General features: G+C 31.6%; 1 protein-coding gene across 1 annotated transcript in view; it reads right to left on the bottom strand.

Annotated features, from left to right (window-relative positions):
* The window catches only part of LOC126885333 (dopamine D2-like receptor), a 256960-nt gene that overhangs the window by 92706 nt on the left and 142597 nt on the right, over window positions 1-21657 (bottom strand). The window contains exon 4 of the mRNA XM_050651889.1: window positions 10139-10410. Within this exon, the coding sequence (XP_050507846.1) occupies window positions 10139-10410 (272 nt within the window). The remainder of the gene's footprint in view (window positions 1-10138; window positions 10411-21657) is intronic.

The following is a 21657-nucleotide window of genomic DNA, read 5'->3' as shown; positions in this document are numbered from 1 at the left end:
CAACTATCCTTATGGGAGCTGGTGACTGCATGTACATCTTTAGCTGTGGAACAGTTTCAATGGCTGTTATGTAAGTACATACCAATTACTAATAACTTTATATTATGTCTTTTGATCGCATACTATCTTGTCAGAACTCCATCATCCCTTAACTAGTTGAGGAATGATGGTAGTATATATATTAAAATTATATACCAAGCAATTTTCATCAGATTGGTCGCTCCCAATGACAATAAGTCTCATCTTTACATACTTTGGAAGGTTGAGTTCTATACTACACAGTTGCTTGGCTTCATGGTGTGTGATTAAAACCAAGACAAAGTTGTTTTTATGTTTTATATATATGTGTACATGTCTCTCGTTTTGTTTTTTTTAGCTTGTAGTTTGTATTGAGAAGACTTTTTTGTACTGGGCCTGATGATGAGTCATATTATTGTAAGACTCGAAACCGGTTGCCCCACGATTATGTAACAACTAATAAAAATACAAACTAAAGATTGCGAGTATTGACTCAATTACCATATCCAATTGTATTTATACTTTAATTAACAATAATGATAAAACAACTAAAAAGGAACAATTTGAGCTTAGGAAAATGTTCGTAAGTTTATTTTTGGCTAAGATGTCGATATTTTAATAGCGCGCTATGAGGCGCAAGCTTGGCTCACAGTCAAATAAGTATGTATTCTTCGACGCTTTATCGAACGTAACTCGGCTTCTACGCAAGTAAATGAGCCAATATGTGATATCCATATAAGAATGGATCGAGTTCTTTTGCAGCATCATCATTGCATATAAAACGAGCATTTATGATGTGGCGGCATACACACAATTGACGGGCCTTGATGATGCTGCAAAAGAACTAGATCCACTTTATATGGATATCATATAGATAATTAGACTCTGAAGCTTCAAAAAGTTTTAGTTTTACTGCCTACAAGAACAGACTTGTACCACCATGTGACTGTTAAAATTTCGCTAAGAACTTATGGAGATGTAAAAAAGCTGATATTTCCTGTATATCTCTATGCAGATTTGCAGATGCATGAAAAAAATGTTTGTAAAAATAGTACTAATAAATAATATCAACTTACTTTTTAGTTATACTTCTGAAATATTAGTTTTTAATGTTTTTTTCTCATTTAGTGCAAAAAATAGGAGACAAAGTAAATATAATGAAAGGTGATACGAAGTACAGTATGATGATTTAATTATAAGAATTATATGATAAAATTTTATTAGGATCTTCAAAAATGAAAAATGAAGATAATGTATGTATACATAGAAATTATAATTTGCATCGAGAAGTTAGCGCGTGAACCTTTACGCGGTGAGCCGATCTTGCGCCTCATAGCGCGCGCCATTAAAATATCGACATCTTGGCCAAAAATAAACTTATGAACATTTTCACAACCTTAAATTGTTCCTTTTGAGTTTTTCTATCATTATTGTTCATTAAAGTATAAATGTTTAAGCTCAAATTTGCTTGAAACCCTTATAAACAAATGAATGTACAATATTTTTAAGAAAATTGTAACTTCAAACGGGTATAACTTTAAAACAAATGAAGATCAAGTAATTTAACACACTTTGTTTGGAAGCCTGTTAATTAAGCTTTAAAGCGACACCTTCTAAGACTCATTTGCATGCGCAGAAGCTGAGTTGCGATCGATAGAGCTTCGAAAAATACTTATTTTGCAATTTACAGTTTGCATTGTGCACTAATTTTACAATATCTTGAGTTCTAATTGTTAGACTTAAGTTTAGTAAACGGTTTTTTCTTGGCTTTTTATTAAGGAACAAATTTTATTTGAAATATTTTTTTTCATCTCTTTTAGTTTATGAGCCAGAGCTTTATAAACAATTTATAAACAATTAAATTGTTTATAACAATTTTTTGACCACTCGGATCGAAATCCACCCTCGAAATTCGTAATCATCAGCCAAAAATCCATAAGAAACCTTTGAGTTTGTCCATCAGAATTGAATATGACACGGTGACCCCTCTGGCGCCTAGACTAACTGGCATTTGACTTGTTAATGTTATATTCTAAATATTTGACATAAGATCCTACAGAATTATGTAATACTTAATATCATTAAGAATAATAAAACTAAGTATATGAGATATTTAAACAAATACTTGATACTTTCTCAAACAATAATTGTATATTTTTATATCGGATCCATTCTGTGTATTCCTGTTCCTTGAAGCTTCAAAATTTCTTTCGATATCAACACAGTAAACTTTAACATTAACGAGTTATAAAACGTGTCAAAAGTGTTACGTTCTGAGTCTTGTGCAGCTTTGCTCAAATTATATCATAATATATATCTTGATGTCACGAAAAATTCGATAAAAAGCGAGAAAAAACCTTATATCTGTTTTAAATGAGATGATTCCCTAAATCGCAAATGACAAGGGTGAAACTCGAGTCAACAAAAAAAAAATCCCTAACAGAGAGAGAAAGATTATCTTCAGATATTTACACAACCTATTCCAGAATGTTCATTCGAGAGACTGTACGACGTGTACGAGCTTTGTGCGTGAAAATTATCACGCAAAAAAGTATTAGCAGTCGATCGATAGCTGTTTTTGTAGGTGGACCCTCACACACACACACACACACGTTTTTCCGTTTCAACAGAATAGACTTAGTTGAAAACGAAACCGTTGGCAGACTTCCAGGATGGTTTGTATTACGTACAGGCACTTAATATTTTTGATACAATCGCAATATGGTATATAGAAATAAATTCAATAAATCAGAACACATCAATAGCAGATTTCGCTGCGGTTTTTATAAAAGTGTCTGAGTTTTGCGTTGGCAAAGAAGGGAAGAATCTTATTTGACAAACATGATGGGAAATATTCTTTTCTTATCAATAAAAAATATTTTTGTACGTTAGTCCAATCAAGAGCCATTTTTTCGTGGAATTTTGAGAACAAAGGTGGATTTCCTTGAAAATTTGGATTTAGGTAGTAATTATAATCTATGTCAAAATCTACTCTGTGCCGAAATGCCCTTTTGCCCTGGGGGTGAAAACAACCCCATCTAGGGGATGATAATTTTTTATTCAAAATAGCTATGAAAATATAGAGAGTGACTAATTCCGAGTAAATTTTGTTCTATAAATTTTCCAAGTATGATAAGTGCTTGACACTTGGCAGACATTCGTGGCCCAAGATGGTTGTTAAAGTTTTCGTTTAGGGTTTCACCATGTTCCCAGAGGTATCTTCTAACATCGGCGTTAAGACTTATTAATTTCAACGCACTAGCATGTAAATAAATTATAATTACAACCATTGTTTGGTTCTGGGGCTAGTTAGCAAATATATGAGTTCACTTATGATGAACTGATAGGTTCGAAAACGTTCGTTCTGAATACATTTTATACAATCCGTTCGATCAGGTGTCTATGTTTTTTATTTCTTCCATTCTTCTTCTTCTTCACATAGTTTATTTTATTTTCATTTTTCTCCAAAACTGCTTGTTTTGCTTCATATTCTAATTTCTATAATAGTAACTTTATATGCTTTTTAGGTATAATGATGGCCAACTCTGAAAGAAAGGAGCGTATTATTATAACTGGGAAATAAGCCACAACGTAAAGCTGGGACAGGAAGATATAATATATAGCTTCAGAACAATATTAAGAAAGGAGCTATTAACCAACTGAGGGGCCTTCCAGAAATGGTAGATCTTTATACATGTAAGTACCTTTTTAAAAATGTGTATACTTTTGTATCAACTATACTAGGTTTCTTAAATGTATCGTCTTCTATAAAAATATATAATACAACGCTATATCAAACATGACGGGTGCAACGCTGAGGACGTTTTCTGTTCATTTATTTGTGATAAAGAAATCAGTTAGCCATAAATGAAATATTTTAACGGTTAAGAAATGTTATTGCCTAAAACTGTGAATTAGCTAATATGTATTAAAAGACTTAAGATGTAAACTAATAATACTTTCCCTTAAAAAAATTTCCTAATGGTTAGGTATGCTGTCTCTTTTGATTATAAAAATAAAGAAAATTATAATGATAGAAAGAAAAATATATATGATGTCTGCTTCAATGTTTTACATTGGTTTTATTTTCCGTCTTGTTTTAGCTAAACAATATTTAGTGTGTGACTTAATATTATACAGATAAATAATTAATATTTAATTAACAAAAAAAAAATAAACAAAGATGTGTAGGTTAAATAATGCCATGTTTGAACTAAATATGATTGATTATTATTGGTATTAATAGTTCTTATGTGGAGCCGTGTTTTTGTTCTTTTTGTATTTCCTAAATTTGTCAAAATAAATATTTATGTCTTTATAAAATAAAATTTTAATATAATAAGTTTACTCTTTCTACATAACGATTTTGTTGTAGTGAATTGCTGATATACAAAGTGCTATTAACAAAAGAAGGAAAAATTGAGAAAGTTGGATTTCCCTCTCCATTCTTTTATTGTTGTGTAAAAACCAGTAGTTTAAGTGTGGAGAAAATATTTGTATGTAATAATAACATTTCATATCTTGTTTAAATAATGATTTTACCTAAACACAATGATTTATTTCGCCGTATGGAATATCACTTTATTTTCAAGAAATATTAACTTAATTCTAAATATACGATAATATCTGCGAAATATATTTTTGAACATTAAATATATTAATTAATAATAGTAAGATATTATTGCTCAGAAAGAATAGTTTTGTAATGTCAAGGAAATATTTTCGTGTGACTAATAAAATAAATTAACATCAAATGTAATTTCTTTCTGATAAATGGGCTTGAAGTTTGCCAGAAAGTGATAGTTCAATAGTGTTTAAAATATATTGCTTTAACTATAGTAAAATTTGTTTGAAATAATTTAGAAAATTATATATAACATACAAAGATATATTTCTTAGGAAATATGCCAAGTCGATCTTTCCTGAATATAAATAAAGTTTCTTTATGTAAAGAAGTTTTTTCTGTCGGTGTAGATAAATTAATCTCTGTTTAAGCTAAGCCAACGATTATTCGGCTTACTTACTGACTTTATCTAGGCCATTGCATAAAGAACTACCCTGTCGTTTACAGCCCATTAACTTTCGACAGGTGCACGACAAAACATTATCCCCGATATATGCAATACTAATGTACCTTCCTCTACAGAACTATCCACAAAAATTAATGACCATCTACAGGGTGTAACAAAAATACAGGTCATAAATTAAATCACATATTCTGGAACCAAAAATAGTTCGAATGAACTTACCTTACCTTAGTACAAATATGCACATAAAAAAAGTTATAGCCCTTTGAAGTTACAAAATGAAAATCGATTTTTTCGAATATTTTGAAAATTAGTAGAGATTTTTTATTGAAAATGGATATGTGGCATTCCTATGGCAGGAGCATCTTAGAGAAAAATTATAGTGAAATTTGTGCTCCCCATAAAAATTTTATGGGGGTTTTGTTCCCTTAAACCCCCCAAACTTTTCTGTCATCATCATCATCATCCAGCCTCAAAAGTCCACTGCTGAACACAGGCCTCCTCCCCTCGTTTCCAACCCCATCTATTCTGCGCCGCCCTCATCCAGTTTTTATTTACCTTTCTTAAGTCGTCAGTCCATCTTGTAGGTGGTCGACCGACTCTTCTCTTGTCTTCTCTTGGCCTCCATTCCAATAACCTCTTCGTCCATCTGTAACGGTCACGTTACAAAATTAGCTCTTTAATTATTATTATAATTATTTTCCCTCGGTCTCCATTTAAATTCTCTAATTTCTCGTATAGGACTACTGGGGTGACGTCATACCTCGGTGATGGAACGTACTCCACCTATCGAGAATGATTTCGTTTTCTGAGAGAATTTGACGTTCACCTTGGCGGAGAAACGTCTCTCGTTCGTCACTTGGTTTGTGGCTGCTAAGTGGGTTGGTTTGGTACTTGGTACTGGTACCATGAAATGGCGAATGAGTTCCATACACCTTATAACATCAATCCAGTTTTTTTAAGTAAAAAGTTACCAGCAAGGGTTGTCTGGAGTTAGGGAGACTGGTGTGTGACAACTCCTGTTGGAGCCTAATAGGAATCATTCGGTGAGATTTATTTTTTTTGTAATAATTTTTTAATTAGCCATTGTCATGTGTTTTTTGTTGTGGAATATTTAAAATATTAGTCCCATTGTTAAACTTTCTTAGTCAATCTATTAAGGGAAGGGTGTAGATGATTTCGATCTTTATATTATCTTTATATCGATCTTTATATTAATGGGGTTTTTGGTTTTACATAACCAAACATTTTTGAAGTCCTCAAATTAATATTAGAAATAATTATCATTTCTCTGTAGGTTTTAAATTTATTGAACCTCCAATATTTTTATAAATTCTATATATTTTTACAGATATTCCCTCAGATAAATCATATTCAAATTTTACATTTATCATTATTTGTCCATGTATTCACACTCAAAACAGTTCAAGGTTACCTGAGATTGGTTTTTGTTCCAGTTTTAATGGTCGGTTTTTCTATATTATTGCTTCTAAAAAGTTCCTCAATTATTTCTTCTTCCCTTTACTTTTTGCTCATGTTTAAAATGAGAAATAAAACTGGGAATGTTTTTAGCCATTTGGGAGAAACCCTACCATGAAGTCATAGACCTTATTTGACCACCTAGAGAAACCACTACAGCCACAGTCAAGTCATCATGGGAGTATGTCTAATTGGGAGCAAGCTATGGGAGCGTTCCAGCTCAGTTTTCGTCTTGGCACCTGGGCCTACAGGAGTCATGGGTCGCACCATCCTGGTGCATCATTTTCTAGGATGCAACCGCAACCTTTTTAGGAATCATGGGGATTCGTTTGGAAACAATTAGTGTGTTTTAGTAACTATTGGTTTTTTTTTACATTTCAGACTCTCGGTTTTGCGCTATGTTAATTAATTTTTTTTCCAGATTTAGTTTACCTCTGGTTTTTTTTTTAATATGACATATTTGTATATTAGATTATTTGGTTCCCAAACTTTGTATCTACGGTAACTTCTTGTGCACAGGAATAAGCCTAGAGAAAATTAGGTTTTTAATACTTTATTATTGCTTTGATATTGGTTTATGTAATTCGGGTAAATTTATTTTTTAATATTACTAGCTTGTTTCCCAAATATTTTACTGTTATTCGCTTTATTCCATTTGTTCGGTTAATTTAGGTCATGGTCGGTATTTATCTCAACTTCATTTTTACTTTAGTCAATTGTATATTTAACTTTATTTATTCATTATTGTATTTTCCCTTAGTGAGGCTTGGGCCTATTTATTTGTAGTATTTTCATCTTTGTCAGTTTCCTTTAGTTGTACGTAGCAGGCGTACTATAACCATTTGGTAGAAGACTTATGTAATTTTGTACCCTATATGTTAGTGAAAGGTACTTATACCTGTAATTTTGTAACAGGTAACATTGTTGTTATCTTAGGTTGAACATAACTTTTGCAAACTTTTGTCATGTTAGAGTCACATAATATGAACTTGTTTAACTCAGAGATTGTTAAAAATCTGGTAGTTCATTTTAATAAATGTTTATTTATTTTGTATATCATTTATTTTTATTACTCCTTTATGTTCATTATTACAGGTTTAATATATTTAATATTTGACAGCAGTGTAAGATACCTGGGAAAATGATCGAAGATCATTTTCATGGCGCCCATGATTAGTTAGTTTTATTTATTTTGTTCGTTTTTAGTCATTAGTCATCTCCATTCATTTTCAGTACATTATTCTTATTTTATTATTTCATCTTTTAGTCATCATTACTATCTATATAGAGCTACTGTTCTTCGACAGGCATGCAAACGAGCCGTATCCATCCTTGAGTGTCAAGTTGCTCTCTTGCATCTATAGCTAGCCAACTCTATTCAGTTTGCCTCTGTCTCTTCTCACTTCTACTTCTATCCCTTCTAATTCCCCTTTCTTCAGTACTACTGCACTTTAGTAGTATTTTTTTTTTATTTTTCCTATTGCGGCTTCTCAACGTAGAAGTCACTTCACCCCTTTTCTTTACACTCACCCACTACATCTTCTTTTCAGCCACAACTATTTAGTTACATAGTCTTTTCTCTTTTTTTTCTTACTTCTGTTGGAGTATATCTTTTTACTTTCACTCCAACAGAAGTTTTCTTATTTTTGTTACACTGGCGCCCAACGTGGGCGATTGTGGCCCATCTGTCATTCTGGCTACGTGTCCTGCCCATCTCCACTTCAACCTGGCTATCCTCTCGATGACGTCAGTCACCTTTGTTCTTCTCCTGATTTCTTCGTTTCTGATTTTGTCTCGCAGAGTTATTCCTAACATTGACCGCTCCATTCTTCTCTGCGTGACTCTTAGTTTGTTCCAACTTTTCTGTACGTTCCAATTAAATTATTATTGTGGTACCATTAGTTAAATTCAATATTTTTAAAACTTTTTTGGCTCTTAGTATTTTTTCGATAAGGCAGTTTTTATCGAGTTGCGGCTTCTTTTTTAATATGTTTACGTAAAATTTTTATAGGGGTTTTGTTCCTTTAAACCCCCTAAATGTTTGTGTACGCTCCAATTAAACTATTACTGCGATACCATTAGTTAAACCAAATTATTTTAAAACTTTTTTGCCGCTTTGTATTTTTTCGAGAAGGCAACTTTTATCGAGATATGGCTTCTTTTTGAATACGGTTCAAAATATACCTAAAAATGTAAATCAAACATAAATTTTCGTATTAGTACAAAGTCTCGATAATCGTACTTAACCATATACAAATATGTGGTGGATTTGAAAAATATCCAAAATATCTCGATAAAAACTGACTTTTCGAAAAAGTAATAAGAGCCAAAAAAGTTTTAAAAATATTGTGTTTAAGTAATGGTACTACAATAATAATTTAATTGGAACGTACACAAAAGTTTGAGGGGGGTTTAAAGGAACTAAACCCCCATAAAATTTTTATAGGGTGTCCAAATTTCACTATAATTTTTTCTTAAGATGCTACTGTCATAAGAATGCCACATGTTTATTTTCAGTAAAAAATCTGTAATAGTTTTCGATATATTGGAAAAAAATAGATTTTCATTTTGTAACTTCAAAGGGCTGTAACTTTTTTTATGTGCATATTTGTACTAAGGTAAGTTAGGTTCAATCAAACTATTTTTGGTCCCAAAATATGTGATTAAATTTATGACCTGTATTTTCGTTACACCCTGTATAAACACTAATAAGACCAGTGATAACATACGGAGCAGAAACCTGGTCACTTACCGAGAAGAACCAAGAAATTGTTAAACGTTTTGAATGAAAAATCTTAAGAAGAATATATGGAGAAAGAAAAAGCAAGGTTTGTGGTTGATGCTCTGCATCAACGTTCATGGTTACTGCATGTAATCAGACGAGAAGAAGGTGAAACATTAAGAACAATTTTAGACCGAAGAGAGCCAATTGGACCAGAGGAAGACCCACACTTATCAAGACAACTTAGAAAAAGGTTTAAAATATATTGTAGTTGGAGAAGAGTAGCCAGAGACCGGAGTGAAGGTGCATATTATGTCGACTGTTACACGACAACAATAACATCACTGATATATCTAAGAAGCTGTCGACATATTCATGTCTACTAGCAAATACGAATGTCTTATACTTGATTCTGGTCAATGTTTTATACATATGAAAACATTGCAACAGCACGAATATTTCAAGGTCAAGTAATGTTGTGTGTTTACTTATGGTCAAAGGCGTTGAATGAGGTTAATAACATTTTTATTCAAAATTAGGTGTAAAAGAAATTTAATATTAATTGTATTAACAGTGGTTAATAGTATACCACAAACAGCACAATAAAAATGCCAAAATACCGCTTATATAACAAGCAACCCACATGGTCTTAAAATTATGTTGTAACTAAATATTAAATAATTTTGTACATTTATTATTTCAATCTAGATGGATTTCTATATAGATAAACTAATCTCTGTTTAAGCTAAGCCAACGATTTAACGCTTTCTTATTCGGCTTACTTACTGACTTTATCCCGGCTATTGCATAAAGAACTACCCTGTCGTTTACAGCCCATTAACTTTCGACAGGAGCACGACAAAACATTATCCCCGATATATGCGATACTTACGTAGCTTCCTCTACGACCGTCGCGAGGATGAACTCGGTGCTCTTATCGTTGGAGATGACGTGACAATCGGCCTCGGCCATGACGTCCTCATCTTCGTCTCCAGACCCGCTCCCGGTGTTCGTCGCTTGTTCGTCAATGGGAGTGGGACCCCCGAGCGTGGTTTCGGCCAGTCTGTGCGTATTAGAAATGTTCTCTATCACGGATCCCGGTTTTATTTCGTACGCCATTGGCTTTTTATTGAACTTCAATTGCATCGCTCGAGCCCTTAGAGCCTGAAATTGAAAGATCAATCAGTTTTTATTATGTAAGAGTTTACAGTTATTGATAGAAAACTATAGTAAATGCAGTATTATGTACAAAGTATAAAAAAATCTATATAAAATACAAAATAAAGTAGGTACACCATTTTGTACGCCAACAATGCAGTTACGTCACAGTAAACAAAAATATATATGATTTCGAAATACTCGGTTTTCTTATCGTAAATATTTCCTCATGTTTCCGTATGAAAATAGAATAAATAATGTAAATAAGGACATACAGGGTGGGGCATTAGTGTGACAAAGTCCGATTACCCGTTTGTCGTAAGAGATACGAAGAAAAGTTATTTACATAAAAGTTGCTGCACGGATAGGACCATAACTTAAAAATATTTTCAGATATACAGGGTTACCTGTATTGACAGGGTGACCCAAACTTATGTTATTTTAAATAGAACACCCTATATATTTTTACATTTTTGAATTCTCCTCGATATCTTCTTTCTTAAAATATAGGGTTTTGTAATATTATACGAGGTAGTTTAAAAGATAATTACGTTTTATTGTTAATTTCGTAGCAATATTCACACCTACAATTGTAGTGATTTGACATCAAAGTTCCTATTTATGGTCAAACGATTTTTAATATAATCTACTATTGTTATACATTCATAATATAGCGAAAAGTTTAATATTAATGTACAGGGTCGGTCAAAACTCGGAATGAGTATTTTCTGAGTTTTCTTAAATGGAACACCCTGTATTTTAGTATTCTAATGGAATGATATTTTGTTTTTATTTCTTAAGCATTCTCTATACCTAGGTGCTTTAATTTTCGAGTTATTCGTGATTCTTTAATCCAAACATTAATTGCAACAAAAATTACGTGAAATTTTATTAGGTGGCTGTGCAAATATTCAATCAAAAATAATTTTTCAACAAAAGTAGATATTAATCTAGACTGATCCTTAATTTATTAATTTTGGATGAGATATCCAAATACCTATGTAGTTAAGATTGCTGGGCGTAAAATATTAATAAAAACATACAAAATTCTACCTAGTTGGCTATGACAATAAATTTGCTAAAACATTTGGCATTATACTATTTTTATAGTTCCAGTTGTTTTATTACCATTATTAATATGAATTTTTGTAATTAGTAACTGGTGCGAGTAACTGATCAAAAGGGTTTTTGTGCTAGGAGAGTATAACAAAGATGTGCTACTAGCAATAAGAATTTTTCATCATCAATTCACTGATAGAGGAAAACCAAGAAGAAAAACTTTTGAAAGTACACTAAAACGATTTCAATAGTCTAGGTCTAGATAGCTAGATTATAAGAACGTTATTCCTAATATGCAGATCCTCAGTTACACAAAGGATTACATTTAATTCATTTTATTCATTTACAATAGTTTTTATTCAATCAGGTTTCTCGTAATTTAAGTATCCAGTCCGTTGAAACCGTTTTAGTATACTTTCAAAAGTTTCTCTTCTTGGTTTTCGTTTATCAGGGAATTGCTGATGAAAAATTCTTATTGCTAGTAGCACATTTTTGTTATACTCTTCTAGCACAAAAACTATTTTCATCATATATTAGAAATCAATTACTCAATCACCCACTTATTAAAAAAATTAATATTAGTAATGGTAACAAAGCAACTGGAACTATAAAAATAGTATAATGTCAAATGTTTTAACAAATTTATTATCATAGCCAACTAGGTAGAATCTTGTATGGTTTTATTCATATTTTACGCACCAACAATCTTAACTACGTAGGTATTTGGATATCTCATCCAATATTAATAAATTAAGAATCAGTCTAGAATAACTACTACTTTTTTTTTTGAAAAATTATTTTTGATTGAATATTTGCATAGCTACCTAATAAAATTTCACGTAATTTTTGTTGCAATTAATGTTTGGATTAAAGAATCACCAAAAACTCAAACATTAAAGCACTTAGGTATAGGGAATGCTTAAAAAATAAAAAAGTATTATCAGACATCATTTCATTACAATACTAAAATACCATTTAAGAAAACTCAGAAAATACTCATTCCGAGTTTTGACCAACCCTGTATATTAATATTAAACTTTGCGCTATATTATTAATGTTTGATGATAGTAGACTATATCAAAAATCTTTTGACCATAGGCAGAAACTTTGATGTCAAATCACTACAATTCTACAGGGTGTGAATATTGCTACGAAATTAACAATAAAACGTAATTATATTTTAATCTGCCTCGTATAATATTACAAAACCCTATATTTTGAGAAAGAAGACATCGAGGAAAATCCAAAAATGTAAAAATATATAGGGTGTTCCATTTAAAAAAACATAAGTTTGTGTCACCCTGTCAATACGGGTGACCCTGTATATCTGAAAATATTTTTAGGTTATGGTCATATTCGTGTCCCAACTTTTACCTCAATAACTTTTTTCTATATCTCTTAAGACAAACGAGTAATATGATTTTGTCACAATAATGCCCCACCCTGTATATTTATATTTTATGTTAAAATTGTCAATTAAAATTGTAAATTTTTTATTGTAATGATGTTAAAAGTACATTAAGAGCATACAGTAGCGCGTCAACAATATAACTTTGGGAGATATAGGCCTGGATCCCGCGTACCAAAAAAAGGTTGATTACTAGCAAGCTGAAAATTTGTTCATAGCTTAACGGTGCTTAGTCGGACAAACTTTGATGTATGGGAACACTGGAACAGGGGAAGTTTTAATTGTGGAACAGGTTAAAAATTTGAAACGTCAGACTACGAAAACGTAACATACCGGGTGCGCCAAACCTCTGGTTTTCTTTGATTACGGCTAAACAATGAGATATACAAAAAAATGTTTATAACCAAACTAATGTGTATGGAAGATGTCTATAATTTAAAATTATTTTCGATTATGCAGGGTAACTCAGAACGACGGTATGAACCAAAGTTTTATTTTTTTAAATAGAACACCCTATATATTAAATCATTTTTGAATATATTATTTAAAAATATGAAAAATTTGTAAAAGGTCTTATAGGCCTAAAGTTAATATTCTTCGAAATATTTACATTTTTATTGAGAAAAATGGTAATATTTATAGGGTTGTCGATTATGTTTCCAAGGTAATAAAAATTTAAGTGATAGGTCCAAGTTTTTATAATATAGTGTTATTTTTAAATAATTTAATATTTTTTTACTTTTAGCCATAAAATATACAGTGTGATTACTATTTGCAAATAAAAAATTTTCTCATTTGTTTTTTTAAATGGGACACCCTGTATATTAGTTTTGCATTTTGTAGTAAATATTACAGCCTTTCTTTTAGTATATGGTTGTATGTACCTATCGTGTTTCGTTTTGTAGATGTTTTAAAAAAACTATAGATTTTACGTTTTTGCGGATTTTTTATTAAAAAATTTCTTTGCAAAAAAATAATTATAATCTGATTTTAGAAACATACACTAGAATATCAAATATGAAAATAAAAACGTAATTAAAGATTAAAAATCGTATGCTATTTAGTACAATTCAATTGAATTTAATAACTATAAATTATTTTACAAAAAATATTTTACCATTCTAATGAATTCATAAATTAGTTACTAAATTAAACTGTTAATTTATTTTAATCAATATAAACAAAAACTGCCTTTATCTTATCTGCTAGTTTACCTTTTTAATTTACTTACATCTTGAGAACATAATAATTATAAAGTAAGCTTTGAAAAAATGAATGTTAAATGTATCAGCCAAATTATTTATTAATATAAATAGTATTAACTGCTGTCACAAAAGTTGGTAATACTTTTGTAGTTAAGATTTTTGTAACAATTTTTTATATTTAAAATTTTAATTTTTCAACTGAACAATAATTGGTGGATATGACATTTGTTTTGGGCGAAGCCGTTAGAACTTATTACCAGCTTTTGTGACACGAGTAGGTACACAGATACTATTTACTTCTTAATATATGATGTACTTCTGTAACGTTCATTTGTTTCAAAGCATAATTTATACGTTCTCAAGATGCAAGTAAATTAAAAAGTTATTAACTGATCTTACTCGTAAATACAATATAACTAATAATTAATTTGGTACAGGAAAGTTCCTGTGGCAGAAAAATTACTAGAGTAGATTTAAAATTGGGTTGTTTATTTAATTTATTAACTAATGTATGCATTCATTAGTATGGTAAGAATCACCAACAATCGTATCTGTATCTATTTCTCAACCAAACAAGTCGTAGATGAATTTTTTTCAAACAGTAGAGGTTTCATCACTGTAAACAATACACAAATTCAAGTCCGTAGACTAATTACTCCAAGTGAAAGACTCCTAATATCCAATGTTTCTCCCACTATCCCGCATAAGGTAATAGAAAACGAACTACTGCTCTTAGGGCTAAAACCAACTTCATCAATGTCATTTTTGCGAATAGGAACCAACAATCCTGAATACAAACATGTACTCAGTTTCCGCCGACATATTTACGTATCTCCACCCACAGGTCCAATTCCCGATACCATTTTAATAACTCATGAAGATACTACAAATCGAATTTTTTTGACATTAGACAACTTATGTTTCATTTGCAAACAACATGGCCATATTTCCAGTAGTTGCTCAGTAAATGTAAATCACTCAGAAACAGCTGTCCCAACTGCTACACTTTCAAACAGAAACGAACCTAGTACAGTAACTTCAACAGAAACGACTGCTATTACACCTTCAACAACATGCACTTCTACAAACATATCAAATAATTCAACGCCACTAACAAAAATATTATCTACAACCAACCTAACACCTCTTGATACATCAACTACAGATAATACAATGCCAGTGATATCTAAACCAAATATATCCACCTCATCAGCCCCCTCACCTCACATAGTCATAACTAACCAGCTTTCATCTTTCAGTCTAAGCAATAATTCTTGCTCGGTTAATGAAAATAAAGAGAATCCAGCACCAAAAGAATTTAGCGTATCCAACGAAGAAAATACATCTAAATCATCCTCCAAACGAACTGTATCCGAAGCAATATCACCCCCGATTGAGACATCAGCTAGTGACGATGTATTTTCAAAGCCAACTCAGAAACAAAAAAGAATAAAAACAAAAATATCAACAATACCATTAGAAACGCTAATGCAACCAATTAAAGAATTATTCAATTCCGAAAAGCAAATATTAACTTTTGAAGAAACAGTTGATTTATTTGAAAACGCTCATGGAACAAAAGATGTTATCAGCGTTGTAAATAAATATACAGTAGACATTCTAGGATTTAAAAAACTCATAACCAAAATTCATTCATATACATCCGAACGCTCAATAAAATTGAAATGTACAAAGCTTAACAAAAAAATTACGAGACAGCTCACAAAAGACAACTACGAGGATGAAGAACCTGACACAGATACATCGACTGAATTATCCCAGGAGCTGAACATTCAATAATTATAACTATAACATTCAACAAACTAACAAAATTTTCTAAATCCTATCATATATATACAGACGCTTCAAAAACATCTACTGGAGTTGGGGCAGCTGTCATTACTCCAAATAGTACACTTGAGTATAAACTACCATCCTTAAGCTGTATACATACTGGCGAGCTATACGCCATCTATCAATCTCTCGTTCATATTAACTCCAGTAATATATCCAATGCTCTTATAATTATCGATTCCCTCAGTTCCATCCATACCATTAACCAACTGTACACGAAGCATCCAATTGCTCTCCTAATTAAAAAAGAACTAGCTACCATTCAAAACAACAACCATATTGTACAATTCCTATGGGTTCCTTCACACATTGGCCTCCAAGGAAATAAAGCGGCGGATCGGACAGCTCAACAAGCCAGGGACAGTGAAACCGCGAGTGAAGTGAGAGATGTAGTTCTTAATGATTTAAAATCATTTATTAAAGTGAAAGTCAAAAATCTGTGGCAAAACCAGTGGGACAGTTCAACTTCAAAACTTCGCGAAGTGAAAACGTTTGTAAAACCGTGGAAATCTCAAATTCACAACAGAACTCACAATGACATTGTTACTCGCCTTCGTCTAGGACATACCCGACTTACCCACGGACACATAATTGGTCACACTAATCCCACTTTATGTGAAAACTGTAATATCCCACTAAGTGTTAAGCATGTACTTGCAGAGTGTCCAAAATACCAGTTGCAGAGACAGAACAACCACATCATCGGATCAACAAGTGAAATCTTAGGAGAAAATTGTAAAATTGAACACTTGGTAAAATTCCTTAAAGATATCAATGTATTTAACAAAATCTAACATCTGTAAATAAATTACCTTATGTATATGTATATGTCGCTAATAACCTCCGAGGTTGATGCGACTATTTTGTAAAATAAAAAAAAAAAAAAAATTAGTATGGTAAAATATTTTTGGTAGAATAATTTAAAATTATTAAATTCAATTGAATTTTACTAGCGTACGATTTATTTTAATCTTTAATTACGTTTTTATTTTCATATTTGATATTCTAGTGTATGTTTCTAAAACCAGATTATAATTATTTTTTTTTGCAAAGAAATTTTTTATTAAAAAATCCGCAAAAACGTAAAATTTATAGTTTTTTTTTTAAATATCTACAAAACGAAACATGCTAGTTTCATACAACCAGATATCAAAAGAAAGGCTGTAATATTTACTTCAAAATGCAAAACTAATATATAGGGTGTCCCATTTAAAAAAAAAATGAGAAAATAATTTTGTATTTGCAAATAGTGATCACACTGTATATTTTATGGCTAAAAGTAAAAAATATTAAATTATTTAAAAATAACATAATACTATAAAAACTTTGACCTATCACTTAAATTTTTATTATCTTGGAACTATATTCCACAATCCTATAAATATTACCATTTTTCTCAATAAAAATGTAAATATTTCGAAAAGTATTAACTTTAGGCCTATAAGACCTTATACAAATTTTTCATATTTTTAAATAATAAATTCAAAAATGATTTAATATATAGGGTGTCCTATTTAAAAAAATATGTTCTTTTGGTTCATACTTTGGTTCATACCGTCGTTCTGAGTCATCCTGTATAATGGAAAATAATTTTAAATTATAGACGTCTTCCATACACATTAGTTATGTTATAAATATTTTTTTGTATATCTCACAGTTTAGCCGTAATCAAAGAAAACCAGAGGTTTGGCGCACCCTGCATATATTGTCAGACAGAACTTCCAATTGATTTGTTACCCTTTCATTAAACTCTGATGCAAAAATCAGACTGGTATTTATCACCAACTGGGCATTTTAATAAGTCCGACACGTAGAACATGTCAAATCACAGGAATTATGACAGGTGATAACTGCCAGTCTGATTTTTGCATGAGAGTCTAACGAAAGCGTAACAAATCAATTGGAAGTTCTGTCCGACAAAATACATGGGACGTTTTCGTAGTCTGACGTTCTAAATTTTTTACCTGTTCCACAATTAAAACTTCCCGTGCTCCAGTGTTCCCGTACATCAAAGTTTGTCCGACTAGACACCGTTAAGCTTTTAACAAATTTTCAGCTTGCTATTAATCATCTTTTTTTTGGTACGCAGGATCCGAGCCTAATAGTATCCTACAATTTTCGTAAGGTCTGCGAAACTTTGGCAACAGTGGTAATCTTTGACATTATAAGATCAATATTTTGACAATTATACTCATAGGCGCGCTAAATGGAAGTAATAAAAAACAATTTTGTTAAAAAACAACAATCTGTTTTTTCAAATAGGCCAAAAACTTAGTCTTGTTAAACAAAAATATAATAAATTAACTATAAATAAACCCTACTTTCCTATGAAACAACAAAAAGAATGTGTGTGTACTTTGTACGCGCGTAAGAAGTTATACTTCTATTATATAATTTCTTAAAAATAAATATGCTTTGAACAGTTTGTTTTAATTTTTTTAAATACCAAACTAATTTTGTGCTTACCGCTTTCAAAAAAATAAAAAAAATATAGGATTGCCCCAGATTCGAACTCAAGACCTCTCGATCTTTAGTCGAATGCTATCCCAGATACGCTACTAGGACTGTGTCTGTATCGGTTCGCACGTACCTAATGACAATTCACGGTAACAAACAGACAAGGTAAAGTAAATATACAATAACATGTTTTAATAATACTCATCTTACTCCTGAGGAAGACAAATCCAAAGACACAAAAATTATAATAAATATATTTAGGTACTAAAAACACTAATATATTCTTTTCACACCTTTTCTTGTACTGATATATTTATATACTTCATCTAATTTACTAACCGTTGCACGTCATCCACGTCATAGCCTTTGACGTTGCATGATACCAACAGGAAATATTTAGGCGGTAGGTGTGTTCTTTTTTAGAATCACGTTGCCGAATACACTGGAATTACAGCCACTAGACATATTTTATTATATACGCGTAGAAATATTATTTGAAGATTTCTATTAATGTTAACCTAAAAAGTACACAATAATATGTTTCATTTAATTTGTATAAATGGATTATAAAGCGTTTTTAGGAAGCACATTTACTCGAATCACACTGTAACTGTAATCGAACGAAGGTGACATTTTAGAATAAATTGGTAACATTTATTTGACAGTTGCGGTGATGACACTTCATATTTGTTTATATTCTTTACTATAAGTATCTGTTTTATTATATTTACTGTTTTTATTATTTACTTTACTATAAAAACATCCTGTACTGTAAAAATATAAATTTCACCTAATTTTATCACGACTTGGAATAATCGAGGTATCTGACAACTTTTTTAGTTGTTATTGTAGACATATACAAAGAAACCTACCGGCTTCATACCAAGAGTTCGGAGCCGTTTTTTAATTATTAACAATGCAGTGCAAAAACGCTTGCACTGCAAATCTTAAAAGATTTTAACCTAATTCTTGTTCTCTATTTATTTTTTGTTTTTACAAAGTTTTTACTTATTTACATTGAATATTAATTTGTTTTGTTGTATAATCCACGTTTACAATAATTATTATGTGATCTATTTGAATGTGACCAAGCAATGAGAACTAAAATCACGGAACAAGAAGTTAGAATCGAATTACTGGAAAGACAAGCCAGAAGAAAAAACATTATAATACAGGGGGTCGAAGAAAACCAAACAGAAAGCGAACAAGAGATGATAAATAAGATAAAGGGGATAATGGAAAAAATCGACGTACAAACAAACCTACATGAAGAACTGGTAGAGATGAGAAGAATAGGTAGACAAGGTGATCCCCAAAATGTACCCAGACTCATCTTATTAGAAATGAAAAAGGAATCTACGAGAATGGAAATTCTGAAGGCTGCTAAAAACCTAAGAGGAACTAAAATATATATCAATGAGGACTTCCCGAAAAAAATACTACAAGAAAGGAAGCATCTTCTCCAGCACATGAAAATGGTACACCAGGAAGGACACACAGCCGCACTAAAATACAACAAATTATGGATAAATGGTGAACTGTTCTCACTGGACTAACTAGAAGGCATGGATATAAATTACTGGAGGAAACCTGAAGAGAAGAAGAGTAACGCTAGGACAATAAACGACAGATCCCCCCTATCTGATGATATAGATCCACGCGGAAAATTGATAAAAATGACGTCAAAAAACTAACAAAACATATAACAAAAGACGGCGACAGTATAACGGAGTTGGCAATGAATACGGACATGAAAATATTTTGTAAGGAAAGACGAAAAATAAAACAAAAAAAAAATAAAATAAAAGACAAAAACAGGAAAATAAGAATAGGAACGTGGAACATCAAAACACTTCTAAGACCAGGCACAATGGAAGAGTTGGCAAAAGAAATGACAAAATACAGGATGGAAATACTAGCGCTACAAGAAATAAGGTGGGCAGGAGAAGGGATGATCAATAGAAGAAACCACACAATGTACTACGCAGGAGAAAGCAAACAGGGTCGCAATGGAACAGCCTTTCTAGTTAGTAATAGCGTAAGAGACAAGATTATTAACTTTAAAGCGGTTGATGGAAGAATATCATATATAAGAATGAAAAATAAACAAGCAAATTTAACATTTGTTAATATATATGCACCTACAGAGAATGCTCCCGAAGAAGAAAAGAATGAATTCTATGAGAAACTTGAAGAATTGTACGAAGAAATACCAAAGAACGACATACTAATCCTATTAGGAGACTTTAACGCAAAGATAGGGAAAGAAGACACGAACAGAGAAATCGCAGGAAAAGAAACGATCCATCAAAATACGAACAACAATGGCAGGAGAATATGTAATCTAGCAGCAGCAACCAACACTTTTATTATTAGCACCCAATTCAAGCACAAAAAAGAGCACAAAGTAACGTGGCTAATACCTGGAACGACAGACGGAAACCAAATAGACCACATCCTAAATTCAAAAAAATGGAGAACAATTGTACAGAATGTGAGGTCTTACAGGGGAGCCAATGCTGATTCAGATCACATTTTGGTGATAGGCGACATGAAATTGAAGATACTTAAAGACAAAAACGACAGAAAGAAAAGAAAGAGGTGGAATAGGTCAAAACTAAACACAGATAATGCAAACAGAAAATTCTGCACTAAGTTGAAAGAAAAACTACAAGTCCTAAAACCATCGGACATAGATGAAACATGGGAAGACATAAAAGATAGTATTTTAACAGCAGCAGAGGAGACGATAGGACTAATGAACGACAATAAAAGAAAAGATTGGTACGATGAAGAATGCGAGCAAGCTAGTAAAGGCAAGGACCAAGCAAGACACAGGTGGTTGGCCACAGGGAAACAAGAAGATCTCTTACACTATAAAGAGAAAAAGAAAGAGTCAGACAAATGTTGCAGAACTAAAAAGAAGAAATTGATTGAAGACTTACTGCTGGAACTCGAAGCTAATAGTAACGATAATGCAAGACTATATAAACACATAAAAGCACAGAATAAGAAAAAGATTCCGGCAAATATTGGAAAAAAGGAATGAGAAACACATTATAGAGAATTGTTCAAAAAGAAAGGCGATGCTGAAAATGCAGAAAATGAAGAACAAACAGTAAATAGGAATGAAGAACAATCAGAGCCTCCCTCATACAACGAAGTATTGGCGACCATAAACAGATTAAAGACAAGGAAAGCAGCAGGACCAGACGACATTATAAATGAGTTCTTCAAGAAAGGGGGAGAGGAACTAGCCCACAGAATCCA

Source organism: Diabrotica virgifera, chromosome 5 (assembly GCF_917563875.1).
Source record: "Diabrotica virgifera virgifera chromosome 5, PGI_DIABVI_V3a".
NCBI lineage: Eukaryota > Metazoa > Arthropoda > Insecta > Coleoptera > Chrysomelidae > Diabrotica > Diabrotica virgifera.
The sequence above is the reverse complement of the archived record's forward strand: the minus strand, read 5'-3'. Positions and strand labels throughout refer to the sequence as shown.